The sequence below is a fragment of the Vicugna pacos genome, chromosome 3 (assembly GCF_048564905.1).
Source record: "Vicugna pacos chromosome 3, VicPac4, whole genome shotgun sequence".
Lineage (NCBI taxonomy): Eukaryota > Metazoa > Chordata > Mammalia > Artiodactyla > Camelidae > Vicugna > Vicugna pacos.
In genome coordinates this window covers 112,313,208-112,335,492 of record NC_132989.1, presented here as the reverse complement: position 1 = coordinate 112,335,492, position 22,285 = coordinate 112,313,208, and the positions used below count along the sequence as shown (strand labels likewise).

At 37.9% G+C, this 22,285-nt stretch overlaps 1 protein-coding gene across 2 annotated transcripts in view; it reads right to left on the bottom strand.

Annotated features, from left to right (window-relative positions):
- Positions 1 to 22,285, bottom strand: part of CTNND2 (catenin delta 2) — an 875,933-nt gene that overhangs the window by 711,825 nt on the left and 141,823 nt on the right. For both annotated transcript variants that reach the window (XM_015251739.3, XM_072958848.1), the window contains exon 2: positions 18,462 to 18,598. In XM_015251739.3, the coding sequence (XP_015107225.2) occupies positions 18,462 to 18,598 (137 nt within the window). The remainder of the gene's footprint in view (positions 1 to 18,461; positions 18,599 to 22,285) is intronic.

Here is a 22,285-nt window from a genome sequence, read left to right as displayed (position 1 = left end):
TTCCTAGCAATAATGACAGTTGGGTTTTGGTTTTTTTTTTATGAAAAACTGTATTTTTAAAGACCACTGCCTGAATTTCTCTCTCCCCTCTAACATATCATTCAGGTAAAGTTACAGAGCCTAACACTTGTTGCCTGGACAACTTACTTGATTTAAATACATTATATAGCAGTGTGGAAGCAAACTCACTTCCAAGGTAAAGGAAATTTAGATTCAAATCCATTCTGAAACTGAACAGATTAACGTTAGCAACTTTAGCTATTAGTTAGTAGCAAGTTGCTAAATCTGCCCTTCTCACCTTCATTTCAACATGGGGACAATGCAACCTTCCTCCTAGGTAAGTTGTAAGGATTCAGAAACACAATGAATGAAAACTTATTTGCATTATAGCACTTAATCCTTATTAAAAGCAACAATAATAGCCATGCAAAAATAAAATATTATTTTTATGTTTATCATTATTAAAAGCAATATGATAGCTGTGCAAAATAAAATATCTGAAGCTTTTGGGAGACAAGATTTCTGTCTTAGGTTGAATTTCCCTCTGTTGCTCTAGGTCCGAGGAGACAGGATTTAAAAAAAAAAAAAAAGTGCCCCAGTTTAATATCCAGTATTCTCTGGGCAAGAGTTTATTTCCACAGCCAGTGCAGATGTGAACTGTACCGTCATGCACAAACACTTCATTTCCTCATTTTACCCAAGAACATCACAAGAGACGGTCAGAGGCTTTATTGCAATTAGGAAGCATTGCATCTTCAGATTGTCACTGCTCTTATCTCTAAGGTAATCCATTTTTTTTTATAAAAAGAAAAATGAAAAAAAAAACCCAACAAGGCAGTTTCTAAAGCCTCCTCTTAATGAACCCTGATTGGCTCCTTGTCATGACTTTTTTTACAAATATTCACAAATAACTGGCCTAACAGTTAATTCTAGAACTCTTTTGTTAGTCAGTCGAGTCTTTTAACCCAAGGAGAAGATCCTTTAACCAACTACAAAATATTATCCAAGTCATAGCTGCATGTGGACAGCAGATTTCTTATCTTGCTCTTTACTGGGGATTCAGTTTTTAGAGGTCTTGCCAGTAGTCAATATTCTGGAATGCTTTGACTCATTAATAGCTTTTTAAAAGCATCTTTTATGTGTCTTAAAACAGAGGAGAAAAAGTGATGGGTCTGCCTTTAAAAAGCTTACCCATCAATTTTCAAATACATGATTTAGCCAGGACTCATTTGGTTGTAAGTAACAGAAGCTCAATTTGAACTAGTTTAAGTAAAAAACAGTGACAAAAAACAAGCAAAAAATATTTTTTTGAAAGATACTGGGATATCTCATCAAATCTTTCAAAAAGCTGAATAACCAAGCATTCTGTCTTTCTTCACAGGTCAAAACCAAGGCCTCCAATTATCCTGATATGTTTGACCATCAGACTCTACTCAGTGCACACTGCTGGGACAAAAAGACTCAGAGAGGTGTGCTAATGTGTCCACATCTGTTCGAGTCACTACTCAGAGGCCAGCAATACACTGTGTCAGCACAAATACTTGGTAACTGGGACTGGACCCCAAGTAGGGGCTTAGGGTGACCCTGGCAGCCCCTCTAAGCCATCTTGTCTCCAGTAGTAAACTTCTGGATTCCTTCCTACCAGGCGTAAAGTGATACTGTGTCATTATAAAGTCATAATGCTTTTAAAAAAAAATGTAAATCCTAGCAACGAAAAGAATAGCAGCTTAGCTTTTCACACAGCAAAATAGTTTAAAAAATGAAATCATAAATGAGGGAAGTTAACAAGGTGAAAATGTGATTTCTCATTCATTCTTTATGTGCACGTTATCCAAAAGGTAAAATTTAAGCAAATACCCAGATATATCACATTATTGTGAATAAAGAAGACACTTCACTTGGTTAAGTGAGGTACTATTGCTATTGAAATAGTCACATCATGATCATGCAACTCCTAACTCTATCTAAAACGATTAAATTTCATCCACTTATTCTCTTTCTACATATAATTTTTAACAGTTGTTATTTATTTAATTATTAATTCATTCACTCCACCAAAAACTGAATCATCACCAGTTATGAAGTTATAAAGTACTAGTGTTGATGCTAGGAATTTTGTTATCAAATAAAAATTTTTGGAAAAGGCATAAAATGCATTTCACCAAATTCGCTTGTTAACAGTTTCTTAATTTTCCCAATAATTTGAATGAACTAAGTGGACTCACTTCACTTCTATAAAACAGCCTGACAGCAATAAAACATCAGAATTCCTGGAATGAATTTTACACAATCAATTCAACCTTCATGGTTATAAAAGAAATGTATTACTACTCTTATTACTCATATAATTAATGAAATAATGTCAATTTTCTTAATTGTAACCACTGTGCAAAGAGCAGTTTCCATAAACCAGGCATGATCAAAGACCCTCCTCGAGAACAAATCAAAGAAGACAAATGCACTTTTCTGGGCATAATTCAAATCGTGCTCATATCCTTGAGATTTAAGTAGAACCACTTGGGGCTCCAGATCTCATTTTGTGAGCATCCCCACTGGCCCAAGATTTACGCAAACCTTAGGGCCTAACCTCCTTCTTGTCTTCTTTGGCTCTGAGCTCCTCCTTCTACAGGACTGATCTCTGTCTTCTCTCATATACAACAACTGTCCCATGTGCTGAGCAAGATGAGGAACACAACTTGCTTTCTTTGATTTTCCCCAGACCCCTTGATATCAGAGACTGGCCTGTGCTGGGACTTCTACATGCCTGCGGTTTCAGAGGATTTTAAATCACAGCAACGCACATGACCTGGTTATCAAGGGATGTGGACACATGCTTCTTTATTTCTTTACGAAGACTTTAATTAAGAAAAGTGAGAGAAGGAATATTGTCCCAGAAAGCTGAAATTTAACATAGTTAAGTGTAATCAAAGAGCTTCAAAACACCTCCCACACTCTCCCTTCAACATTATATTTATAGACAAACTCATGTAATAATCTGACAATAAGTAAAACTTTAAAAGCTAATTTATTATGATTTTTTTTTTCTCAGCCAAACATCCTCTTCTCTCCCAATTCCCTAAGTAACTAAAGAAACTCCATGAAACTTGGGTTTCATAAACTCATCCAAAGTTTGAGATTGTGTATGTTTAACTGCCTAAGAAAGACTGTAGAATAGCAATTCACTAAGCTGATATATACTAATTAAGGAACATAGATTTCCATGAGATCATAATAAATTAATTAACATGTGTTTGTATAAGTTATGTTATAATTTGCATACATTTCGTCCTAAGATAATCAACTAGATAATCAAATTTAGTTTTGAAGAGATGTTACATACCTTAACCAAAGCTATTCAATAAGAAAACACTAGGAAGAATTTGACTCAAATCTACTGATGCCAAATATATTATTTTTCCCACTGTTCTAAATTTTAGCTCATACCCCATATCTATTTGGAAATAAGTCCTTAAAACAGGATAACACACTTTATCTTCAGGAGCCACTACGAGCTTACTTTCTGCCATGGCAGAAGCCCTGAAAATTTAGCTTGTCCTTGAAACTGGAAGAAATGTTTTCAGCCCAGTAATTATGCCTTTCCCCCTAATTATCAAAGAAAATCAAATATCTTAGCTTAAGTCTTTAACTGGACTTGCTATGGAGGCAACAGTTTCTAATGCTACATGATAGTAATTGGTCTGCTGACAGATACCAAATATTTAGAAATTATGAATATCTTAGACCACTCATTCAGACTATCTTTGCTTAATGCTAATAATCAGGAATTCAGTATTTCTTTCTTTGAAATTATGGGAAGTCTAATTTTTTTGGGGGGGAGAGGTTAGGTAATGCTACAGCACACATCCTTCTCAACTTTCTTCATATCCTAGTATCCTAGAAGTTCCATATCCTAGTCAGAAAAAGAACAATGCTTTTTGAGCATCTCGTGGAAAAGCAATGGATGAAGCTGGCAGCAAAAGGCCCCACCTAGGGCTGCAGGGATCACTTACCAGCATGTTTATAGGCACCTATGCTACATTTCTGTGCTGCCACCCACTGGCCAAAAGGTCTACCATTGATCCTTGCTTGTTAGTGAATTTCCTGAAGAGACAGCAGGAACCAGTTGTATGTTTTGGTAATTTCCTAAATTTGTCATTTGCCAGCATCCTTGAGGACATTCCTCCCATTTTTGAAAATCATCACCCTTTGAACCCCTCCCCAAGGTAGACTTGCAATTAAACTGTCCATCATCCTTAGCAATATGAACCCCAAACCTGACTATTGGGACCTTCCAAATATTTCATGAGTTACCTATGTCTTTGAGTTATTCCTTTTCAGCTTAACGTCACCTAAGTTTGCAAGTAAGAATCATGTCCGATACAAAACTGAGACCTACCTACTCCAGATGTGGATCCTTTGTCCTAATTCTCTTAGTGGTACAGCATTTGTCCAACAGGCATTTACTTCTTCTTTTCCACCACAAATATTTGACGGCAGCTCTTACAGATCTCCTCCCCAACTTATCCTATCCCTCCCACCTTACCGCTGTAGTCTGCAAGACAAACATCATTGGCTCTTCCATCTGAGACTCACATAACTTGCCTTCTGGCAGGAATACTGAGGCTTACAACAACTCATGTTTGGGAACTTACTTTGTCTACAGCATAAATATACTGATCAATTTTTTAATATAATATTTAAATATTTTAAACATATTATCGATCTGCCATAGGATTGTTTGGTGTATGTCCTCAGCCTCTGGTCTAGCAGTTCACTTCAGAAAGATGCCTCAGCCCATGAGGACAGCTATAATAAATTAGACAGACATGGAGAGGTATAGGCAAGGATGTGAAGCAACTGGAGCCCTAACAGGTACAGCCTCTTTGCAAAATAGTTTGGCAGTTTCTCAAAACGTTGAGCTTAGAGTTATCAGATGGCCAGCATTTCCATTTCTAGGTATTTTCTCAAGAGAAGCAAAAACATATGTTCACACAAGACCTTATACACACCTATTCATAGCAACATTATCCCCTGTGACCAAAAAGTAGAAACAACCCAAAAGTCCAACAACAGATGAATGGGTAAGTGAAATAAGATTTATCCATACAATGGAACATTATTTGGAAATAAAAAGGAATGAAATAATGATGCATACTACAACCTCGATGACCCTTAAAACATTATGAAAGGTAAAAGAAGCCAGTCACAGAAGACCATCTATTTATTCTTTCATTTATATGAAATGGCCAGAATAGAAAAATCTATAAAGACTGAAAGTTGTTTTCCTCGGGCTGTGAGGTTTGGGAGAATGAGGAGTGACTATTAATAGGAACGAGATTTCTCACTGAGGGGACAAAAGCATTTCAAACTTAGATTGGGCTGATGGTTGCGCAATCCTGTAAATATACTGAAAACCACTGAAATGGGTGAACTGGAGAGTATGTGAGCTACGTTTCACTAAGCTTACCTTTTAAAATTATCTCAGGATGTACAGAAACGTAAGACTTACAATTAGAGAAAAGTATAGGGATGGTCTAAGTATAGGGAGGATTTTTATAAGCATGGAAAACAAGTGGATCAGTTACCTGCAACTGCTATAAAGCAAGTCACCTCAAAACTTACTGGCTTAAAATTACAATCGTTCATCTTGGTCATCAATCTCCAAGTGTTAATGGGATCAGCTGGGGCTACTTGACTGGGGACTCGACTGTAGATGGCTCTTTGGAAAGGTTGTCAATTTGGGGCTGGTGTCGGCTGAGAGTTGAGATGGTGCAAACTGAGCATCTTTCCATATAGCCCCCTCCACTTCATGGAGGCTGGATTCTAAGAATGAGCACCCTAAGGGAACCAGAGAGGAGGCATACTCTTTTCCTGCTCTAGTCTTAAAAGTCAGACAGTGTCACTTCTGCCGTAGTCTCAAGCCCACGTTAAGTGAAGGAGAGGGAACAGTGAGTCCGTCCATCAATGGAAGAGTGTCAGACTCACATCAGGAGAAGGTCACAAGAGACGCAAAATAACATTCTGGCTGCTTTTCAACAACACCAGCTGGCATAGAGAGTATTAGGGTGACTACTGTTCACCATGTGCCAACATTTACATGGGGTCCACGTTTCTAACAAAAACTACCTGTTCCCTTCCAGTGTTCAGATTTTAGCTTTTAGTGGAGTGGCTTTCTGTGAACAGCTGTTTTAAAGCCATCTTCACTTTGTAGAGTTTTATCCTGAGAAAACGCTGCAAGATAGACCCTCAAACGAGCTGACACAGGCTTTGCTACAACAGCAATTATAATTATTCAACAGAAATCCTTGTAACAATTTTATATGAAGACTCTACTTCCCATAACCTGTGGATAAGACTGAAATTATCCTTGTATACAGTTGGGGAGAAGTTAAGATTTCCAAGTGTCCAGAAGCTTCCACACAAAGATGCTCACGATATATCTTGCACTAATACATTTAAAAAAGCCGACAATAACCAAAAAACCCATATACATATGCAAGACATACAGTGTGCCACCATTAAACAAACATACAAATAAACAACAACTACAGAGAAAGACATGTTTCAGCATCTGTAATAATTAGAAGATTTTAATATGACAATACGTTGTTTCATCAAGTGCAAATAGGTGAGAAACCTCCCAAACACAAAGGAAATAAAAGATAACAATAATAATAATAGTAATAATAGTAATAATAATAACAGTTGGATTGCTCTGAGCTCTAGGGAAGAGTATGTCTTCAAAGAATAGTTGGAAATTATTGAAAGACATAGTCAACAAATATGGTAAATTTGGTGTAACTGTATAGAAACAAAAGGAACTGGGTATTTGTCTCTCTTATGTGTGAAGTTGCTGATTCATGTACTAACACGGGAGTTCATTTTTTTCTTTACTTTTAGCTGAAATAAGGCACATCAGTCTAGTTCAAGAACAAAAGATACCTGTCTATATATTTTATTAGTGAAGGGTATGTTTCAGTTAATAGGCCTCATTTTAAGCTGAAACTATCTCATTCCACCTGATTAAGTGACTTTCGATTGGGGTGTTTACGGAGGAAATTGCAATTTGGGGGCCTGGGATTCATCAAAGTGAATGGGCTGTTCTGAAACAATACCCAGGTAGCCCACAGAGGAAGCGACAGATACAATACAGCCATTAACATCAGGGGAAAAGGATACGATTGTTGTAACGGAGATGAGACCCTTGTGCCACACAGCTGAACCAGGGCCTTTCATCACAATCAGACACAGCATTTCCTTTTGCACTACAGTCAAATAGGAAAACACAACGCTCCTTCGTAAACTCACACCCTCCACAAAATATACTGAACCTGTCCTCTGTGCCTGGCACTCATCTGGGGGCCGGTGACACAACAGTGACCTGGTCACAACCTGATTCCACACATTAACCAATAAACCTAGATGTTTTTCAGAAAATAAGCACTATTATTAATTATCACTACTAGAAATAATAGTAGTGTATATCTAGTACTAAAATGTTCATTTATTGGGAGCTCGGGATTTGCAAATACTAACTACTACATATAAAAGAGATAAACAACATGAAATCTACTTCAGGATGACACCTGCACTCCAATGTTCATAGCAGCACTATTTACAATAGCCAAAACATGGAAACAGCCTAAATGTCCATCAATAGGTGACTGGATAAAGAAGATGTGGTATATTTATACAATGGAATACTACTCAGCCATAAAAACCGACAACATAACGCCATTTGCAGCAACATGGATGCTCCTAGAGAATGTCATTCTAAGTGAAGTAAGCCAGAAAGAGAAAGAAAAATACCATATGGGATCGCTCATATGTGGAATCTAAAGACTCATGGACAGAGAATACAGACTTGTGGTTACCAGGGGGGTAGAGGGTGGGAAGGGATAGACTGGGATTTCAAAATTGTAGAATAGATAAACAAGATTACACTGTATAGCACAGGGAAATATACACAAAATGTTATGATAAATCACAGAGAAAAAAATGTGACAATGAGTGTGTATATGTCCATGAAGGACTGAAAAATTGTGCTGAAGACTGGAATTTGACACAACATTGTAAAATGATTATAAATCAATAAAAAATGTTAAAAAAAAAAGAGATAAACAACACGGTCCTACTGTACATACAGCACAGGGAACTATATTCAATACCTTGTCATAGTCTATGATGAAAAAGAATATATATAATATGTAAAACTGAATCACTATGCTGTACACCAGAAACTAACACAACACTGTAAAATGACTAATCTCAATGATAAAAAATGTCTTAAAAGATAAAATGTTTCATTTATATTAAATCAAGTGACAACAGTGTAGGAAAGGTTGTCAGTATCAGGCTTCCACACAATCCAGAGAAGCTCCCAGTATGGTAACTTCTTATCTCTACTCTCCAGAAAGGTGGGGTCATCGCATTACTGCAGCATTATTGAAACCACATTCTTGGAAGGCATTACTGTGGAGAACTGACTGGCTCCTCCTGATAGGAGCAGAGCTCCCAAAATGGTGAAATTTATACTCTAGATTGTTAATTTTAAGAATAAGCTGCCTCTGACTTTTGGCAGGTTTACAGCAGGCAACTTCAGGTCCCTGACAAGTGGCTGGAGTGAAAGGTATTATTTAACAAAAGGGTCTGCGCTAGCTGGCAGGTGGGCTGGCTACAGAAGCTGATCTTTTGTTTGGGTGGAGGGCTTCTCTGTTCTGGAGGTGGTGGGCGCAAGTGCTGGCCAGCAGAGCTACGGCTGTCCTTCAAATCAACTGCAAATCAGCTGCAAATCAACTCAAACACCCTTCGTTCATACCTCAGAGTTCTACCTCCCAGAACACAAGAGATGGCCATGTCAAACGGGGCATGGACTTGCTTGGACTTGCCAGCGACCATGGGAACGATGATCTTAGATGGACTTTTATGTAACTTAGTTTTTCATCTTGGACATAACGTCCATCCCAGATAACTAAATCTACTGACCAGGTGACCAGAGCTATTTGGTATTCGTTACCTAAATACTGAAGACCCTTTGTCAAACGCGATTTCGGTCTGTCTGTTTCGGTCTGGTTGATATTATGTCCTTTCCCCTGTTTATTAGGCAAGTAGATCAGCTGCTTCCAGAGGCGGGGAGTAGAATGTGAAAGTCAGAACCTGTCATCAGTGAAAAAGGAGGTGCTGGCCCTCACTTTTCTAGGCAGCATTACTCTGGCCGGCTCCTTTAGAGCCCAGGGCATGAACCTGCTGCCTCCTCTAGTGACTGCAGCTGAATAACAGCAACTTGAACAAGATCAATGGGTTGCCCTGGGGCATGTTTACCTGTGTGGCTGATGCACGCCAGAGATAAGTGCGTCCAAACCACTGGCTCTCAGAAGCAGGAATGCTCCAGGAAAGCAGTTTTGTGGTACTTAACCCGCATCTTCTCTACAGACATTAACTAACACAGGGCTGTGTACATTCACTGAATTCTGTTTGGAATCTTATTAACGATTCCTTCCGATTCCAAAATCATGCTGCAGATCAAATTGATGTGAAATGACCCATCTCCCTTTTCCAAGTTAAATAAGAGCAAGACAGGCAGGGACACCAGCAAAACCTTGGCCACAGAGAAAAACAAGCTAGTGTCTCATTTCAATTCTCTAGCAGTTTCTGATACGGTAGATAAACTGAGTATTTTTTAAAGTTTGAGTTTCTCTGGTCATAAATTGAAAATATGGAACAAAATAATCACTACAGGAAAAAAAGTCATTATTTAATTATATGTATGATGAAATAAGTTTTCTATAGAGATTTTGAAAGAAATACATCATATGTATTGTACTAAAATATGTAAAATTGAAAGAAATTTAACAGCTGTCCTTTTAAAACCTGTTTCTGTTATTTTAAGATATTATTTAACATTGTTTCCCTGTCCTGTGGTAAGTCCTGTGTTTATCTTGCCCACTTCTACCATATTTGCTTCAGTTGCTCTGAATGCTAAACATGCTTTTCCCCATTTACTCCCTCTAGAACATTCCATTTGTTTATTTCCTGTTGTGTCCAAACCACTGCACAGGGCACTGCCTATTAGACCCCAGGAGTTCCTGCTTCATGTGTCGTGCCTGTGGTTCTTATCAGTAATTAATTATGACATTGTTGCTCAGAGAGTTTGTAAGGGTCTTTAAACGCTGTCTCGAAATTTTGCTCCAGGCAGCCTCTGTCAAAGTAGACCCAGTGATTTATGCACGAGGAAGTATGACATGAACTTTTTTTTTTAATCTGAGAAAACTGAATCACCCTAAGAGCTCGACTAAGATGGAAACGTTCAATAAAAGTATAATATTAAATAATTCACTATATATATATTTATAAAGTCATTTGAAAAATGTCTTAAAATAGTATTTAGTGACATAAAAGATACTCTTGATATAATGTTAAATGTTAAAATAAAATATAAAGGTAAATAAAAATTTGTACAAATAATTAAGTAGTCATAGGAAATCTTACCAAATACTTGCAACGATCTCCAGCTGCAGTGTTATTCTCAAATAAAATCTGCATCTTTATTCCTTTCTGAGTTTTTTTTTAAACTTTGCACAATGTGCATGAATCATTTTACAAGGGAAAATTCATTGAAAAATATTAAAACATCGCATGTAAAACATTCAATGTGATTTCACATATTAATATTTAGTCATGAATCCTACTGATAAACAGGAGACACTAAAAATGCACTATAATGTCATATTACAAACCCCACAAGCCTACCTTCTAATTTTGCATAGAAAAGGTTCCTCCACTTTTATTTTTCCCATGATAGCCGTCAGTCTCCCCAAAACTGAACAACTAAAACCTTCAAAGGGATAGAGCAGACAGCAAGTAAGCGAATTAATTCTTAGAATAGAGTCTGAGGCGTTATTAAAAAAGATGTGTCTTGTGATGAGTTACAAAGTAAAATGTGAAGGGAAAAAATTAAGTTTGGGGAAAGCGTCAAAATAACTTACAGGCAAGAACAGAATACACAAGACGCAGTGTGGCGGGGGGTGGAGTGGAGGAAGAGAAGGGGGTGCTCTGTCCTCACTTCCAGAATTATTCAGCCCTGACCAGAACTCCTAGCACGGATTCCCCAAATCTTACACAGACAGCTTATGACCCTTGCTGTTCCTTGATCTCTAGTTTCAACCATCATTATTGTGATGCAAAAGATCCATGATCCACAAAGAAACAAACTCACTTCAAACCCAGGGTCCCACCAGCCCGCTGTCACAGGACCATCCCTTTCCATCCTCCTGGGAACTTCGTTACCCTACATACCCACCCCACGTTTGCTTTCCTTGCCCCGCGGAAGTCTAACACCCAGTCTGGTCACTATCTATCTCCACCTCCCAGCCTGTGTGCATGATATTTACACGGCTTTCTGATTCTTGCTGACTCTGGCTCTGCTCTCACCCTGTTAAATACCATCCACCAGGACCCAGGTCTACAGATTCCTGGTTTGTGCTTTCCTATCTTCATCCACATGCCGAAACATTGCACTGCTCCTAACACAGTCCATGTTCTAGCAATGAAAATGAGGGGGAAATTATGCTTTTTTTTTCCCACTGCCAATCTCTATCTGGTTTCAAACAAGCAATACATTTTCAAATCATCAATCAATTCTCATTTTAATTTTGATACGTAGAGAAAGTTCAACTTGAGGCACTATCATCTAATTCTCTTCTCCTCTAACTAAACGAACGCAAGGCTCGCTAGTCTTGGCAGATAATCCTTCTCTATCTTCTTGACCTCTCCTAAAGATGTTTTAATTTCCTCTTTCTCATGAATGATAATTTTGTCATTACTTTCCAAAAATGCTTTCCCAAAATACAGTTTGGAAACAGATTAGTTTCGTAGGTCATTTTCCACGTTGTATTATCAGAAACTATTGTTGCACATTGTGTAACACTAATAATACTGAAAGATTTCACAGTGACATGTGGCACTGGGAAAACACCAATTAAAGGAGCATTTTATAATGTGCTCCTTCCCAATAACATTTTTGTTATACAGAGCTATGCAATTTTAAAATTATAACTGTAGACAGTTTATAAAAATAAAGGCATGCTGTCCTCACACGAATCAGTGTAAATGATCCCATTTTTTTTAGATTTTATGTAAGATGAATCTCTTAAAATTACTTTTAAATGCTTTCTTATTATCTTCATATGGTTCAAACACTCTGTGCTATAGTTTTGCCCATAATGGGAGCTCAAAAATTCCTTTACTCCTATTTCCCTATATTAAGTATAATAACAAGAATGATTAATGGAAGAGAATTCTGTTTTACTACATCATTGATATCCTGAATAATAGTACTAAAAATTCCCTCTAAAATCAAGATTATAATTTCCAATCCTTGCAGAATTTATAGAACAAGAGAAATTACTCTAGTAATAGAGTATCTAAGGTTATAAACACTATCAGTTTTCAGGAATGTTTTTACTAGTATAAATCATTTGGAGTTTTGTAATAAATTGACAGGAGGGTTTCCTTAAAATTTCACCTACAACTTCTGAATAATTTATACCTTTTCATACAGGTTTGTCCTATATTTTTAACTTCATTCCTAAGTACTTGCAAGCAAACTCCAAATCTGTGTATCTCCCAGGGGAAGCCCAATTTTGACACACTTTAGATATATGACAATTACTACTGAATAAATGAAACAAAATGACACATTTGTATATACAGTTATACACCAAGAAATTTCTATTTAATCTATTCAATATTAAATGTACTTGGCTGGTAGAACCATTACAAAAAACCACATTTATCTGAGCTATAATATTTTACAAACATCAATGAACTCTATGAACTCTAAAGGTTTTAAAAGGTCGCCATAACTCTTCTAGCTCATGTAAGAAGATCCTTTAGATGCCAAATTCGGAAGTACGTGACGATCAGATGAAAAAACATTGATCAACTGAAGGAAAAGAAATACATTTCAAAACAAGTACATTTTTAGGAAAGTCGTGGTTTTCTTAAGAGCAAAGCAGTACACATAGTGATTTCAGATAAAATACAAAGATCAGCATTACACAGTGTGAGTGAATGTAAATTCTTGTCTAATAGTACAGACCAACACGGTAACACTTCAAAAAAAAATGACAGCATGAAAAAAAGACCAGGATGGTTACTCTCAGGCGAATCATAAGCAATGTGATTGAATTTCCTGCGGTCAGGAGGCCGCCTTGGGTCTCTCCTCTCTGGTAATGGGGGATTTGAGCCACTGCCCACTCTCTTACTGCTGCCCTGTTCTCATCCTCAGGGCAACTTTCGTAGTCAACTGTCAGCCCACTCTCTCCTTTCTTGTTTGATCTTATTTCCAGAGTCATCACCTAGGTCTCGACATTAGCAATAACTACCTTCAGATTCTCACTGTAAGCAGATGATTCTCATGCCATCACCATCGGTAGTTATTCACTCTGTGACTCCACAGTCCCTACCCATTTTTCTGGGTTCTACCCCATTTCACTCAGCATCTATTCCAAGATCCATCAGTATCATCACTTTCTTGCATCCATCATATCCAGTGCCTTCCCCTCCCCCTCGGCTCAGCCCAACTCTCCACAGACCCCCAACCAGGCTCCAACTCAAAACAAGCTGCCTGTGCCCACCTGAGGACAGCCAAAGAGAAACACACACATTTCCAGAACCACGCTGGCAGCCTACCTGCAACCATGCACTCTGCCTCCCTCCTGTTCTCCTGGATGAACTGTCTCTGTTTCAAAAACCATTCCCTCCGCTGGAGCACCAGATCCCCTCACTCTCACGACCTAAAACGACGCCTGCTCTCTCAAGCATCATTCACTTGTCCTCTAATGGGTCACTGCTATCATCACAGCAAGATTCCCCCGTCCTTAAAAATGAATCGCTCCCTCAACCCTTCTCTTCCCTTGAGCTAACACATCATTTTGGCTCGTCTTTGTGATGGATAGTTATCAGTCTCCTCTCTCCATTATTTGTTCAAATGACATGACCAGAATAACCACAGGCCCAATCTCTGCACCCTCTTCCTCTTCTGGTGAAGGGCAGTCACAGCCAGGAGAGGAAGTGGGGACTGGGCGCCTCCCTCTTAGAGTCCCACAGGACGGGAGACTTTGTAACTGTTGGAAAAGAGACATGAGTCTGAAATACAGAAAATTACCCAAAGGGAGAGCATAAAGCATGGCTCTATTTATGTTCATATTAAAGTATAAAATACCCCAGTTTAAAAGCATTCAAGACGGGAAATTAGAACTAAGGAAAAAAGTCAACGAACACCTTTTCACTGAGCAATCCATGGCTGCCGTGTTCATGCACTTTGGGGCTCAGCTTACAAATGTCTCAGGCACACCAGACACACTATGTGGGACGTGTTTCATGGTTCAGGATTTGCCACAGCTGGCTGTAAACTAGAATTTATGTCTATGCAATGTCAACTATCAGCCTAAGAACTTGTGTTCTTAGTCTCATCAACAACTTACTCCAAGGAACTCCTATTAGACTGAGTTTTCTTTAGAGATGTATCTCCATTATTACCCTTTATTGTGATTTGCCTATATAAGGTGCCCTGTATGTTTAATGACTGAGTAATTAAATGATATAACCTACTACATGGCAGTCAGCTCAGAAGATATGCCTGCTATGATAAAAGAATCACTTCTTTCCTGTGGAACTGACCTCCAAGGAGCCAGGACTAGAGTGCATGTAAGTGTGATGCTATAAAAAACTTTTGCTTGAATCTAAATTAATAAATAGGATTTTTACTCAAGAAAAGTAGTTCTCATTAGCACCTAAAGAGGATCAGGGGCAAACTATATTCTTTAGGTGAAAGATTTATAAATGTATCATGCAGATAATTATTAAGAATCATGGTATTAATTTTTAAAGTCACTTTTTCTTAATCTCAGCTAATTTAAAAAAATACATATTTAACTTAGTTTTAACTCCATAAAGGAGAGTCTATACCCGAGAAAAAGTGGAGAATAAAGTTTTAAGACTAATTTAGAACACAAATTTCCCAGTGAAGGAAGAGATCGGTAGCTGGGACGAGGCTACACCAAGGAAGCGCGGGGACCTGGCTGCTTGTTGATTTCTGCCTTCAAACTGGTGACAACACACATGGGCCCTGATACCTGCATCTCTGATTTGAGCCTCCCACCCTCAGCTTCCCAAGAGATTTTCATTCCTCCTCACATTCCTTATCTGCCACAAAGAATCTCACCTTTGCTATCCAAAGGATGATCAATGAATTTATTTTAATAATTGAAAAAAAAAACTCTTCACAATAAGTTTCTATCAAATTCTCATCAAAGATTCCGTGGGATCATTTTATTCACAGTAATGCATTTTTTCTTTAAGTAGCTTATCAACTCTCTCAACTCCAGACACCACTGTTTCAGCTGAAGGACTATTTCCTACGATCCAAACCCAACTAACATGTATTCCAGTCTCCCAATTATTTTTCCCGTTTTTGCTACTTTCCTTCATCCTCTACGCCCTCTGTTCACTCCCACCTCTGTCTAATTGTAGACACAGATGGTACCCAATCTAAAAGTTTGACTTATTTCCTTCTACACTTTTCTAGAGACTCAGAAAAATGTGCAAAGAAAAAACAGATTTACTACTTTGTTTTTTAAAAACAGGATAATACAATACTATGTCATCTCCTTTCTAAAATCTTCATGGATTTTTTTTAAAGTTTAGCTATATAGCTCCAACTCATTTTTATTAATAACTGCTTAGAAAGGATATAGCTTTTATATGAAGGATTTTATAGAAAGGATATACCAGTTTTACAAGTCTTCTTCAATCAGTATTGTTCCTTCAATTTTTCTATTTCAAATAATCCTGCACTAAATACTTATATACATGAAATCTCATATTCTAGGCCATTCATTTCTACAGAACATAATGCCTAAGAATGACTAACCAAAGGCTATGGAACTTTCAAACATTCACAGCAACACATCATTTTACAAAAAGATTATAGGAATGCACATTCCTATTTGGAATGAAAAAGAATGTGAATTTCCTCAAAATTTAGCTATAGCAAGCTTACAATTGGTGTTATTTTTTAATGTTCGTCTATTTTGTATATTAAAGAAAATCATGCCTCATTTTGAACTTTATGTCCTTGATGAGTACGTTAGGGCAAAAAGTATTTGCATACATTTACTGGTTGTTTGCATTTTTTCTTCTTTGAGTTGCCCGTTGATATATATATAGATATATATTTTTGCCTAGTTTTCGATTCTTTTATTCCTCTTTTTCTCAACATTAGGAAGTCTTAATATATTAATTATATCAACATTTTGTCACACTTGTGGCACATATTTCCTCTTGGCCTACTCCAGACTTTTTTATGCTGAATTAGTCCTTGCTGTTATTGTTGGTGTTCACACGGCCAACGGCGCCGACCATTCATGTATGTCTTCTGCATTTCCCAAAAGCCTTTTGAGAAGGTTCTCAAAAGCCTTCTCCACCTCGAGTTCATCTGAATATTTTCCCAGTGTTTTTCCTAATGTGTCTATAGTTTTCTTTTTACAGTTACCTGCTCTCCCTCTGAGGTTTATTTCTGAATATATTGTGAGTTAAGGGCCTTAATTTTCTTCCAGATCGTTAGGCAGCTATGCTGACACCATTCCAACCACCGCTTTGTGCTGAACTGAAGTACTTAACATGAACTGGGCTCCTATATATATCTGGATCTGTTCTGAATCTTCAATAATGTCCTAGAGAGATCATTCTTTCTATTTAGGGCCCACTTGGCACCACTATAATTAGTGTGTTTGGTAAGGTCAACTATTTCTATAAAAATTTTCCCTGCAATTCTCATATATTTAATAATGCTTCCATATGATCAATCTTGAAAGTAGTTTGATCCAGTTCGCCAAAGAAATAATCAGCCCCAGAATTCTGATTACAACAGCCTACATTTTATATTAAATTGGGGGAGAGTGATATTGTTATGATATCAAGCTTTCCTACACAGGACCATGGCATCCTGTCCTTTATTCCGAATTCTTTAATGTACTTTAATAAAATATTATAGTTTTCATCAGACAAGTCTGGTTGTCTCAGTATATTTACTCCTCCTGACTTCATTTTGCCACTGCTCTAAAGCCAGTAGCCTGGGAAGATTTTCAGACCATGCCAGGATAAAAAATCATGACCCAACCCAGCCATATAACAAAGCAGTATCTGGAGTGGGGAGAGTGGCTGGAACTTCTGCTCCTTTCCATTTCCCCTTAGAAATAGTCAGAAAACTCCTAGGTAAGCTTTAGGAAGCAAACCAATCAAGCAATACAGCCTAGGCCTCGACCCAATTGCCTGCTTACTTATCACTTTCACAAACTAGATTATCCAGCCAATCTACCCAACTCTCCTTCACGCACCTATTTGGCTCCACCCCTTCGGACCCGGCGGCACACTTCAGACTGATACCTCCCTTGATCCTTTCTGTCAATGGATCCTCCCTTAGCTACTCTTCATTACTTGACCGCCCATCTTTACCTAAATCAGTCTCCATCTACTAAACAGAACCAGTGTCCTCTAGGAAGCCTGGAGCATTTCTCCTGTTTGAGAACTTAATCGCCCCATTTCATCTATTGCTTCTGTTGAGATGTTCCTGGAGTCAAGGAAGTTATGTCACTCCCACCCCCACCACTGTTGCTGATTCAGCATCCTTTATCGTATAACTCAAACACAAGATGCTTCTGCACTACAAAAAAAAATGAATACTAATTTTATATTCCAGCACATGATAAGAAAAAGAAATGAATTTTAAAATCTTGATTTTCCAGCTTTTAAAAATTATTTACCACCTTTTATTTACAAGAAACATGAATTACATAAAAAAATTACTTTTAAATCTAAGACTTCAGATTTTATTTACTTCTCCATTTTTACAGCAAAAAAAAGGGGGGGGTGTATGGCGGAAGAATCATTCAGACATTAATTAGCTTTACAGGAAAAGTTCTGACATGAATTCTTCCAGGACCATCTCAGAAACACTGGGGAAACCAATATGCTTTGTCCCAGCACAATACTCATCTGCCCCCACTCACACTAATTTTTTAGCATCATGGATATATTTTGAAATTTTATTAGACTCTAGATTTTCTAAAGACCATATATTTGGATTACACATTGAGCAGTATTAAGTGTCAGGTCCATCAATGAATTGGCCAAAACTTCACCTATAAGAATTTTGATTGCAATTTTTGGTTTTGTTCCTTTAGAATATTTTTTCAAGGAAAACTGCCTAAATCTTGAATAAAACCTGGAGTCAAAAGCTATTGTAATCCTATTTTGATAGTACTTTTATAATGAATACCAACACTCTGCTAGAAAATCATGATTTTCCTTCCAACAGTATTGAATCACCATCTTTCATCCAGAAAGAAGAGGTTTTAAAATGTCCTCACACGTATGTCATGAAAGTGGACTGTTTCTACCTGTTCTTTGACCGAGGCGAGGATGGCGGAGGTGGTTTCCGTTTCCGAGCCGTCTCCATTGGAGGTGGGGAGGCCAGGGCTGACGGAGCTGGTCTTGTCGGAGGCTGACGAAGGCTGGTCTGGGACAGGCATAGCTCCTGCAAAGCGAGAGGACACACTCAATGCAGTTGGGTGTTGTCACCGAAAACACTCATAAGTACCAGGCAACTCTAAGCAAGACACTTCAGCAAAGGGATAAGTGTCACCTACAAAGAGAGGACATGACATCACTGAGGAAGGGGAAACAAGCAAATAGACGGTTTCTCCTCTATCCACCCCGACCAAGTGGAGGAAGAAACGATGAGATGGAAAAGGCCAGTTAGGCTATAAGAGCGTAAAAAGATAAAGACATATGGGTCTAAAAACAGGCCAGTCAAACGACACTCTGTATCTTTTAGATAAATGTATTACTTGTGCATTGATCCATTTTCACCTGAAACAAACAAACAAAAAACCTACTGACAACCCCCTTTATTTGGAAATCACACAAAGTAATTGATCAATAAATTACAAGTAATTTAGAAATCCCATAGTCGACCTAAGAAGCTCAGCTGGGATGTAAAATGTAGTAACTGGCGAGCCTACTGCGCAAATATTTGCCAGGTTCTTACTCTGTGACCAACAGCAGACAAAAGGTCCTTACAGCTGACAAGACTCACTTGTCACAGTTTATTCTGTCCGAGTTCATTTAGGAAAGAAAGGAGAAACTCAAATAACACCAGCCTCGTTCATCAATGGCCACACACACACGGGTTAAAAGCAGGGCTCTCGAATGTATCTTTGGCTCTATGTGCTTGTCTTTCTCACACAAATAAGGAAGGCTGGAGCCGTTGTTACATACATTACCCAGCAGTGGTCATCAGCAGAGGTAATGATTAACTGAGGGCAGTTTTTCCAAGGCACGAGAAAACCACTATTCAAATAAAAGGCTGGAAGTAAATAAAGGCTATTCTCTTGCCTTAAGCTATTATTGTACACATCCTTTCAGGAACCAGCGCTGTGTGAACGTTAAAAGGTATTTCCTATCATACTGGATCTGCGCATCCTGGGTTTCACCCAAAGCAACATAATTCTTTTAGCAGCCCTTTTATTATGTTATTAGCTACATTTAGTTAATCACTTAGGGATATGGAAACCCAAAGGTTTCTAGTACACAATTTCCCTTAAAATGTGTGACAAAAAGTGGCTATGGGAAATATACACAAAACGTTATGATAAATCACAGAGAAAAAAATGTGACAATGAGTGTGTATATGTCCATGAATGAGTGAAAAATTGTGCTGAACACTGGAATTTGACACAACACTGTAAAATGATTATGAATCAATAAAAAATGTAAAAAGAAAAGAAAACAAAACAAAACAAAAAAAAAAAACAACAGCAACAAAAAAAAAGTGGCTATGGCTACCTAATGCTCTCATTGGACTTTACAACTGAGTTTTGATTTGTTTTTATTTTTTGAAGTAAGTTCCTCATAAGATGGGGATGAGAATATCATTGAAAAAAATAAATCTGTTACAAACAGAATATATCAGAGGGTTTGGCGGAATTACCTTAGCAAGCCGAATGTGGGCAAAGAATAAGGATCAAGTTGAATATAATTGGGCAAAATGCGACATGGCTAACAAGCTGAAAGTATATTTAGGTGATGGATACCAACAGGACCAAAGAAGGAGGTCTAGGTAATTATGGAGTTGGGGTTGGGAAGTTAAAAATAAACTGCATTTGTGTATTCGATGTACTTTCATATGTGGTTTTCTTATTTGATCAAAGCCTGTAATTACAAGGATGTAGGTCCACAGATCAACAAATGCTGTGCCAGGTAACTAGCCTGAAAGCCGCGTCTTTCTACTGAGAGGAGGTCTGGGAGATGGGAGAAGTGGATGGGGCAGAAAGAAAGAAGAAAGGAAAATGGCAGCTCTTGGGTGCAAGGTCATCTCTGGTCAGAGGGAGACCCCCTTGATCTTGCGTCCCCACCCGTCTCCACTGCAGTGGCTTCCAAAGGGAACGCTACATAAGAATAGCCTTAAGCTGAGAAAGGATGCTTACATCTCTCAAATTATTCTTTTCACTTCGTGTTTTCTAAATTTTATTGGGCCGACTAGAATTCAAGCTCTGGGTCCGTGTTATTATCAACATAATTTTTTGACAGAGAAATTGTGTAAGACCACAAAGGTATTAAGCACCAGAAATGAGCCTAGAACTCAAGCTTTCTTCCTTTTATTCCTATTTCAGTGTGCTTTGCTGTGTCAGCCTCTTTCCCGTAAGTATTGCCTTCTAAATGCTGTCCACACATCAATGTTTATCAAATGTAACTCTTAAAAAATATGACAGTAACCTGTCATAATAAAATATGGGATCGAATAGGCAATGAAACAAGATCTATCCTTAGGCACTTGACAACTTTGACCCACAAAGTATAAGGAATAATTCGGTCTGTTTACCCCCCTTTCTTCTTACAGCAATAATAAGAGAAGTGAAATCTTCAAGGCTCACCCCACCACACAGAGCAAGTGCCACCCACGGCAACCCCTCTGTTCTAGTGAAAATGATTTGGAATAATTTCCGTGGTTCATCATTTCTAACGTCCAGATTTAACTTCACCATTGGTCATCACCATGTATGGATGCTAAAGACTGTCAGCTTCCACTCCTAACCATCTTAGCTCAGAGCTTCCAGAGCAGAGGGAGAGCTGCGTAGACACTGCCAGAACCAAGCTCTGGGTTGCTGAACGGATGGATGGTATGCATAAAGGCATGCATACAAGGCCTTTGGCCTTCTGACTCTGCAGTCTGTGGTTAAGTACTTTAGTCTTAAATAGAGCTAATCCATTAAAAATCACTAGTTAATCTGTGCTAAATCCAGGAAATCTGGGAAATGGAGAGACTCAAAAAGAAAAAAAAGAAAAAAAAAAGGAAAAGCAATGTTAGAAATTCCACTCTCCCAGGTAAGTATATTAACTTTGGCACTTGGGGTTTCTGCTGCAATTTTTTTTCTCCTGATTTAACTCATTTTGCATGACGAATTTTGCATAATGGAGTATTAATGTCATGCTTTTGATTTAAAAAATTTTTTTGCTCAGAAACACACTGTGAACTATTTCTTAGGCAGCAAAAAGTGTTTCATGTTTTCAACAGTATTATGTTAAATAATAAAATTTTATTAAACATTATTATATCTATATTATTAAACATAATATAATATAACATATTAATATAATATTTTAAACATAGTATAAAGTTAGTATTCAATAATTGAAGGCATCAGAATTCACCTATCTTTTGTTTGTAATTTTACCCCATTTTTGACATTTTTAACAGATAAATTCATAGAAGTGTTATTTGATAGAATGAGAAACCAACCCATGTTTCTGACTGTTGAGAGCCAACGCCAAACTTGCTGCCAGGCTGGTCCAACCTATCTGCCCATTAGCAGTGTCACAGGAATGTCCCCTCCCACAAGGATAAGAATACTGGTCCTTCTTATCCTCTCCTGCTGTCACCAACTTGACGTAGAAAGCCTCATCTCTTTGACTTCGTTTTTATTTTACGACAAGTACCAGGGATATTTTGCCGTAGAAAATGTGTGTTCACCCTACGTACAGCACCTCTTCAGACCCTGCACACAATTACTGTGTAAGAAGTCTTTCCTTACATACTTAAATAAGCTACAAACACCCGAACAGCATGGTTCGCAGACGCAACTTCAACATGAGGAAAAGAGACAACACGAGGGAAGATTAGGGTCAAATTTTAGGTGGCTCATTCCTTAGCAGAACCGGCTAC